At 41.5% G+C, this 9,031-nt stretch overlaps 1 protein-coding gene across 2 annotated transcripts; it reads right to left on the bottom strand.

The window, feature by feature from the left end:
- Window positions 1-3,276: 3,276 nt before the first annotated feature.
- LOC138663957 (oocyte zinc finger protein XlCOF22-like) lies at window positions 3,277-8,440 on the bottom strand. 2 transcript variants are annotated; one of them, XM_069750344.1, is made up of 4 exons: window positions 8,293-8,440; window positions 7,920-8,209; window positions 7,631-7,721; window positions 3,277-5,070 (listed from the first exon to the last, which is right to left on the bottom strand). In XM_069750344.1, the coding sequence occupies exon 4, from the start codon at window positions 4,667-4,669 to the stop codon at window positions 4,061-4,063; it is 609 nt and encodes a 202-aa protein (XP_069606445.1). In that variant the 5' UTR covers window positions 4,670-5,070; window positions 7,631-7,721; window positions 7,920-8,209; window positions 8,293-8,440; the 3' UTR covers window positions 3,277-4,060. The 2 variants fall into 2 exon arrangements, with proteins under 2 accessions (XP_069606445.1, XP_069606446.1); XM_069750345.1 differs by having other exon boundaries at window positions 3,277-5,067.
- Between the last annotated feature and the right edge of the window lie 591 nt (window positions 8,441-9,031).

The raw sequence follows: 9,031 nt of genomic DNA, 5'->3' as shown, positions 1-9,031 counted from the left end.
TATTAAGAAGGCGGTAATCAATACACGGTCTCAGCGAACCATCCTTCTTGGCTACAAAGAAGAACCCTGCTCCCAGTGGTGATGACGATGGGCGAATATGTCCCTTCTCCAGGGATTCCTTCACATAACTGCGCATAGCGGCGTGTTCGGGCACGGATAAATTAAATAATCGACCTTTAGGGAATTTACTACCAGGAATCAAATTGATAGCACAATCACAATCCCTATGCGGAGGTAGAGCATCGGACTTGGGCTCTTCAAATACATCCTGATAATCAGACAAGAACTCTGGGACCTCAGAAGGGGTGGATGACGAAATCGACAAAAATGGAACATCACCATGTACCCCCTGACAACCCCAGCTGGATACCGACATGGAATTCCAATCCAATACTGGATTATGGGTTTGTAGCCATGGCAACCCCAACACGACCACATCATGCAGATTATGCAACACCAGAAAGCGAATAACTTCCTGATGTGCAGGAGCCATGCACATGGTCAGCTGGGCCCAGTATTGAGGTTTATTCTTGGCCAAAGGTGTAGCATCAATTCCTCTCAATGGAATAGGACACCGCAAAGGCTCCAAGAAAAACCCACAACGTTTAGCATAATCCAAATCCATCAGATTCAGGGCAGCGCCCGAATCCACAGACGCCATGACAGAAAACGACGACAAAGAGCATATCAAGGTAATGGACAGAAGGAATTTGGACTGTACAGTACCAATGACGGCAGACCTAGCGGACCGCTTAGTGCACTTAGGACAATCAGAAATAGCATGAGTGGAATCACCACAGTAGAAACACAGACCATTCAGACGTCTGTATTCCTGCCGTTCAACTCTAGTCATAGTCCTATCGCACTGCATAGGCTCAGGTTTAACCTCAGGCAGTACCGCCAAATGGTGCACAGATTTACGCTCGGGCAAGCGTCGACCGATCTGAATGGCCAAAGACAAAGACTCATTCAAACCAGCAGGCATAGGATATCCCACCATGACATCCTTAAGAGCCTCAGAGAGACCCTTTCTGAACAAAGCTGCCAGCGCAGATTCATTCCACTGAGTGAGTACTGACCATTTCCTAAATTTCTGACAATATACTTCTATATCATCCTGACCCTGGCACAAAGCCAGCAAATTTTTCTCAGCCTGATCCACTGAATTAGGCTCATCGTACAGCAATCCGAGCGCCAGGAAAAACGCATCGACACTACTCAATGCAGGGTCTCCTGGCGCAAGAGAAAATGCCCAGTCTTGAGGGTCGCCGCGCAAAAAAGAAATAATAATCAAAACCTGTTGAATAGGATTACCAGAAGAATGAGGTTTCAAGGCCATAAATAGCTTACAATTATTTTTGAAACTTAGAAACTTAGTTCTATCTCCAAAAAACAAATCAGGAATAGGAATTCTTGGTTCTAACATAGATTTCTGATCAATAGTATCTTGAATTTTTTGTACATTTATAACGAGATTATCCATTGAAGAGCACAGACCCTGAATATCCATGTCCACACCTGTGTCCAGAATAACCCAAATGTCTAGGGGAAAAAAAAAGTGAACACAGAGCAGAAAAAAAAAAAAAAAATGATGTCAGAACTTTTTCTTTCACTCCATTGAGAATCATTAGTTAGGCTCCTTGTACTGTTATGTTTGCTAATGACAGGTGTTATGAAGGCAATCCAGAAACACAGTGTGCTTAGCGATCAGAGCGCACACAGTGATCTGACAAATACCCAAAAATACAAGAACGAGCTCTGAGACGTGGAAACTCTGTAGACTGCACACCTGATCCTATCCTAAACACAACTAAAAGCGGCTGTGGATTGCGCCTAACAACTACCTAGGCAACTCGGCACAGCCTAAGAAACTAGCTAGCCTGAAGATAGAAAAATAGGCCTGACTTGCCCCAGAGAAATTCCCCAAAGGAAAAGGCAGCCCCCCACATATAATGACTGTGAGTAAGATGAAAAGACAAAACGTAGGGATGAAATAGATTCAGCAAAGTGGGGCCCGATATTCTAGGACAGAGCGAGGACAGTAAAGCGAACTTTGCAGTCTACAAAAAACCCTAAAGCAAAACCACGCAAAGGGGGCAAAAAAAACCCACCGTGCCGAACTAACGGCACGGCGGTACACCCTTTGCGTCTCAGAGCTTCCAGCAAAACAAAAGACAAGCTGGACAGAAAAAAAGCAACAAAAAAGCAAAAAGCACTTAGCTATACAGAGCAGCAGGTCACAGGAACAATCAGGAGAAGCTCAGATCCAACACTGAAACATTGACAAGGAGCAAGGATAGCAGCATCAGGCGGAGTTAAGTAATGAAGCAGTTAACGAGCTCACCAGAACACCTGAGGGAGGAAGCTCAGAAGCTGCAGTACCACTTGTGACCACAGGAGTGAATTCAGCCACAGAATTCACAACACACACAGAGCTGACACCCTCATCCGATCGCCACAGCACTCAACGTGAGGCTGCGCAGTCGTGCCGCCGTACCTGTACAGCTGTTTGAGGGAATGCAGCTCATGCAGAGCAGTATATGTATGGTGCATGTCAGGAAGGGGTTAAAAAGAATTTGGGGGAGAGTCACAGAGACTGATTTACATTGATCGGGCGGCAGAAATTCTAGTTAATGGGGGAACAGTGCTGGCTGGATAATTTGTTTGGGAAGGTGCTGTAGATAACAAGAGAGGGCTCTATGTGTTATATATACACTGCTCAAAAAAATAAAGGGAACACTTAAACAACAGAGTATAACTCCAAGTAAATCAAACTTCTGTGAAATCAAACTGTCCACTTAGGAAGCAAAACTGATTGACAATCAATTTCACATGCTGTTGTGCAAATAGAATAGACAACAGATGGAAATTATTGGCAATTATCAAGACACCCTCAATAAAGGAGTGGTTCTGCAGGTGGGAACCACATCTCAGTACCAATGCTTTCTGGCTGATGTTTTGGTCACTTTTGAATGTTGGTTGTGCTTTCACACTCGTGGTAGCATGAGACGGACTCTACAACCCACACAAGTGGCTCAGGTAGTGCAGCTCATCAGAATGCTGTAGATAAGCCCCCGATGTTGGTGGCTGAAGCTTATATATGAAAAAGTAGGTGACAGATTCCCTTTAAGTACAATGGCTGTCTAATGAGTCAATAGTTTGTGATAGATACAATTTGAGAGGCAGACAGTCAAACGGTTAAATGTCTATATATTTTTAAAATTATCTTTTATTTTTAACTCAATTCCCTCTTCCCAAAAAGGAAGGAGAAAGAAATACTAGGTGCATACTCCAAAAATAGCAGTGGCAGCTGGCTGCAGTATTGGTGTGGTGTGTATGTACGTCAAATTAATCTAATATTACAGGTGTTTGAAAAATCTGAAGTTTGTGACACGCATACTTTACTACGCAGTGAGAGATTTACATTTTTTATAGCAATATTGCCACTCTGTTTCTGCATGAATGCAAAAAATGTGGAACTAAAAGGCAGCAGCACTATAACCACTATCATCAATCAATGCTTGCTCTCCTATTTCTCTAATTTTTCCTATACTCTTTTCTTTACAGACTATTCACAATTCTTCACTGCTGTCCTACAACACATACTATCTGCAGAGTTTGTTGATCATTTTAAGATTGGTTTATAGATAAGACATCATCTCACTATTCAGATTCAACATAAAATGGCTGCTGCATTCCCTGCTGCTGCTTTTATACAGTCAATGATAGAGCTTTGTGACTGACTGGGTATGTGATAGCTGAAAGGCATTAAGGGGAAGCCCGCCCATCCACACCTTAGATCATGTGAGCCTATAATATGTAATATAGTGGTAGCCATGATAGGCAAGTCATGCAAAGAGAATTGAAAATTGTTCAAATTTGCCGGGTACAATGAATTCCTAGAAATGTGATAGGAATTCAATTCATATCAAATTGATGATCATAGTAACATGTTTTTAGATAACTGTAAAATATTTACCACTCTCAGGGGATGAATATGGTATATTGTCTGTTCTAATGATACAAGATTTGTTTTCCTAGTAAAACATTTTCTGCATTCTCAGCATGAACATGGCTTTTCTTCTGTGTGATTTCTCTGATGTGTAAGAAAACCCGACCTGTATTTAAAAGATTTTCCACATTTTGAACATGAAAAAGGCATTTCCCCTGTGTGAATTTTTTTATGATCAACAAGATTAGATTTCCTAGAAAAACATTTCCCACATTCAGAGCATGAAAATGGTTTCTCTCCTGTGTGACTTTTCTGATGCACTGAAAGATGTGATTTTCTGACAAAACACTTCCCACATTCTGTGCATAAGTATGGCTTCTCCCCAGTGTGAATTCTCTGATGCATAACAAGATCTGACTTCTTTTTAAAACATTTCCCACATTCTGAACATGTAAATGGCTTCTCCCCTGTGTGAGTTTTTTGATGATCAACAAGACTTGATTTTCGAGAAAAACATTTCCCACATTCTAAACAAGAAAATGGTTTCTCTCCTGTGTGACTTCGCTCATGTCTAATATAATGTGATGGGCAGTTAAAACATACTCCACATTCTGAACATGAGAAACGCTTCTCCCCAGTCTGACTTCGCTCATATGAAATAAGATGTGATTTCTTTGTAAAACATTTCCCGCAAATAGAACATGAAAATGGTTTCATTTCAGTTTGTTGATACTCAAAAAGATATGGTTTCCAGGTAAAACATTTTGCACATTCTGGCCATGAAAAGTCTTTTGCTTCTGGGCGAATTTTCGCAGTTTTTACAAGATTTGATATGTCTATGTAACATTTTCCACATTTTAAACATGCAAATACAGTCTCCCCTTTGTGAAATCGTTCATCTTCACCGTCTTTTATGTTATTTTCTTTAACAGTCCGTAATGAATAAGAAGATAGGAGCTGTTGAAAAAGTTCAGATGATAGACCTTCGCGGTGAAGAGCTGATGATAGATCTGGTATAATGGCATGCTCCACATATGTTTCTTGTTTGATACCATGATCATCTCCTTTCAAATCTGAAGATATCACATATACATTTGAAGTTCTGATACAGTCACCTGCTGAGAATCAAATTGATCATTTTTATATAATAGAAACTTAATATTGATATTTCAATTTTAATATTTTTGTAAAAACCTTGGTATACAAATTGCATTTTCTGGGACCATGATTTTACATTTCTTTGAAACCACAACAAATACATCAATACAAACTGTATGATAATTCAAATTTAGATGTCAAGACTTGTGTCACAACATCGCGGCGAGCACTCTAGTTTGAGGACTTTCATCCGAGACTTGACACATCCCAGCGCATCTAAAGGTCACAACGGTGTGACATCACGATGTGCTCTTCAACCTCATGACACATATGTCAGAGTCTTTCCGTGCCAGGTTGCAGCCGGTATGGGTTTCAGCACATGGAGGAGGTAAGAAGGGGCACTGAGAATTTCGGGGACAGCAGTGGAGATGGTCATAGCGGTGAGGCATTAGTTGATTTTTTTTCTAGTGTTACATTCATTATGCTCTTTGGTCTAGAAAGCCCCAAGAGCATAAAAAGGGGTACAGTATATACTCGAGTATACGCCGAGATTTTCAGCCCATTTTTTGGGGCTGAAAGTCCCCCTCTCGGCTTATACTTGAGTCATACCCAGGGGGTCAGCAGGGAAGGGGGAGCGGGGGCTGTCTAATTATACTCACCTGCTCCTGGTGCGGTCCCTGCACGTCTTTTCCCCGGCGCTGACAGCTTCTTCCTGTACTGAGAGGTCACATGGTACCGCTCATTACAGTAATGAATTTGCGGATCCACCTCTATGGGAGGTGGAGCCGCATATTCATTACTGTAAAGAGCGGTAACGGTGACCACTCAGTACAGGAAGAAGCTGCCGGCGCCAGGGAACAGACGTGCAGGGACCGCACCAGGAGCAGGTGAGTATAACGGGGAGGGGAGCGCTGTGCTGCTCGATATTTACCTGCTCCTCATTCCGGCGCCGCTCCGTCTTCAGCTGTGACTCTCAGGTCAGTGGGCGCGGTGACGTGGTTAGTGCCTGAATGTCAGTGCAGGAGACGCTAAAGATGGAGCGGCGCCGGAACGAGGAGCAGGTGAATATTGAAAGTGCCGGGGGCCTGAGCGACGAGAGGGGAGTATGAGATTTTTTTTTTTTTTATCGCAGCAACAGCAAATGGGGCAAGTGTCTGTATGGAGCATCTATGGGGCCATAACGTTTGTGCAGCATTATATGGGGCCATAACATTTGTGCAGCACTGTATGGGGCCATAACATTTGTGCAGCACTATATGGGGCCATAACGTTTGTGCCGCACTGTATGGGGCCATAACGTTTGTGCAGAACTGTATGGAGCCATAACGTTTGTGCAGCACTGTATGGGGCCATAACGTTTATGCAGCACTATATGGGGCAACTGTCTCTATGGGGCCATGATCAACGTTTGTGCAGCACTATATGGGGCAAATATCTTTATGGAGCATCTTATGGGGCCATAATGAACATTTGTGCAGCATTATATTGGGCAAATGTGTCTATGGAGCATCTTATGGGGCCATTATTAACCTTTATGCAGGATTATATGGGGCATATTTTAATATGGCGCATCTTATGGGGCCATCATAAACTTTATGGAGCATTATATGGGGCTCCTGATTCAATATGGATATTCAAAAACACTTAACCTACTGATGTCTCAATTAATTTTACTTTTATTGGTATATATTTTTACTTTTGACATTTACTGGTAGCTGCTGCATTTCCCACCCTAGGCTTATACTCGAGTCATTAAGTTTTCCTAGTTTTTTGTGGCAAAATTAGGGGGTCGGCTTATACTCGGGTTGGCTTATACTCGAGAATATACGGTATTCAATTCCTGGAGAATAAATTCGCTGCAGAACGAAATTTCCAGCAAAATTCAAGCAATTTGGCTAATTTGAATCTTGTAAAATCTGCTCATCTCCAGTGTGTAGGTTCTGATAGATAAAATATTTCTTAGTCTTCAAATGGCTAATATTCCCTTTAAAAAGGTAAAGAGAAGTAACAGGCTTATTAGCAAAATTATAGGATTTACAGATATTCTCTCCACTAAACCTTGCAAGCAGTTATGGGTTTTACTTTATGAAGATTCACCGTTTGTTACTGTACTCAAGTTATTGAAGAACACTGTAAGATATTGTGCACAAGGACTATTAAGTGCTGTAAATGATCCAAACTTTAACAGTAGCTGTTATAACAATTGTGTGAGGTTCTCATGGAGACATCTTCAGTTAAGTTTCCAGAACATTGTGCTGTTTGCAATGATGGTTACGAGTATGAATGGTTATCGATTATTACTTAGATATAAATAAATACTTGAGATCAAAGCTCGAAGACATTATGCTAAGATATTTAAAGAATTTTTATTGTTGCATTTTTATTCTTATACCCTTATTTCATCATCTATAACACAGCGATATATTCATCCATATTCATTCAGTATTTTGGTAGAAGAAATTAATCGAAAGTTGAGAATCCTGAAGACCACAGAACTCAAAACAAATAACACATAAAGATACCAACCATACCAACCAGTGAGAATCTGTTATTTCTCTGCATTTAGTGGGTACTACTCACCTGGGCGATTATCTGTAGGAAACTCCTCTTTACACCACTCATCATCCCACACATATGTCTCTATAGTATTAATATGAGTCAGATCTTCACCCTGAAACAAATATTGTAAAAGTCACAGCTAGATGGAGAAGTCACATCTATGATCAGCTCTAATCCTGCCATTTCCACCGTTCTCATTACACAAGTATAAAACATATAATACTGGTGGATAAAACAAGACTGAGCACAAGATCTTCACCGCCGTCTACACATCATAAGGGAGAACTCATGACACCTTCTCTCCATCTACCTGATGATCCTGAGGAACACTGGGATTTTCTTCTGTACCATCCTGCAGGAGAAGAGGACGGAGACACCTATTTCTGGATAGAACTGGAAAAAAAACATACAGGAACTGACTTCCTTCTTTACATACAGATAATTATAGGCCGTATGTATTTATTACTGTCTATTACCTGGTGATGTGAGGGGCTGGGGAACCTCCATCATGATGTCCTTGTACAGATCTTTGTTTCCTTCTAAATACTCCCACTCCTCCATGGAGAAATGCATGGTGACATCCTGACACCTTATAGGAACCTGACACATACAAAGATAGCATCATCCCCCCGATCCCTTCATAGCATTACTGTATAATGTCCCAGCATTCCCAGCAGTGTCACCTCTCCAGTCAGCAGCTCAATCATTTTGTAGACAAGTTCTAGGATCTTTTGGTCCTCATATGTCAGGAGGCAAGGTAGAGGCCTCATGATTGGACTCGTGGTTCTTCCACAATCCTCAGACACAGGGGCCTGACAGCGCTCACTAGAGGTCTTCTTCACTACTGTGTAATCGTGGTTATGGAGAGACACATTAATAAATCTCACTACAGACATTTCCAGAGTTCTCACCTCTCCAGTTCTGTCCATCTGCTATTCCCATAGATAGAAGTGATGTAATGTGACGCCTGAGTCTCTCACCTCTCCAGTAAGCCGAAAGAGGATCTCTAAGGTCAGCTGTAATATCATCTTGTCCCTGTCCCTATCCATCTTTGATGGGTTAATCAGGAAAATTCTCTTATATTGAAGATCTCCACTGAGAGGATCAGATAGTGTAGAAATCTGAATGAGGAGAAGATGAGCCGGTGTAACATCATGAAGACCTCATGGAAAAATACAATTACTGGAAACATAACGGAGGACAATGTGTCACATCTTCACATAAACAGTACAACTAATCACTGGCGGAAAACGTATTTTCAGCATTTAACAGCGCATGATTGCTACAGACCATCACAGGCCTTAGGTCGTACATACTGGCATGACCACTGCAACAAATATTGTCTTTTCAGAAATATAACAGACTTAAAGAGATCACGGCCTTCTGTAATGACTGATTTGTAGTTTCGAACTTTAGAATGCA

Source organism: Ranitomeya imitator, chromosome 2 (genome assembly GCF_032444005.1).
Source record: "Ranitomeya imitator isolate aRanImi1 chromosome 2, aRanImi1.pri, whole genome shotgun sequence".
In the NCBI taxonomy this organism is placed as follows: Eukaryota; Metazoa; Chordata; class Amphibia; order Anura; family Dendrobatidae; genus Ranitomeya; species Ranitomeya imitator.
The sequence above is the reverse complement of the archived record's forward strand: the minus strand, read 5'-3'. Positions and strand labels throughout refer to the sequence as shown.

What these genes read in the sequence shown, in the direction of transcription:
- LOC138663957 (XM_069750344.1), bottom strand. Translation starts at nt 4,669, where the DNA reads ATGAAACCATTTTCATGTTCTATTTGCGGGAAATGTTTTACAAAGAAA.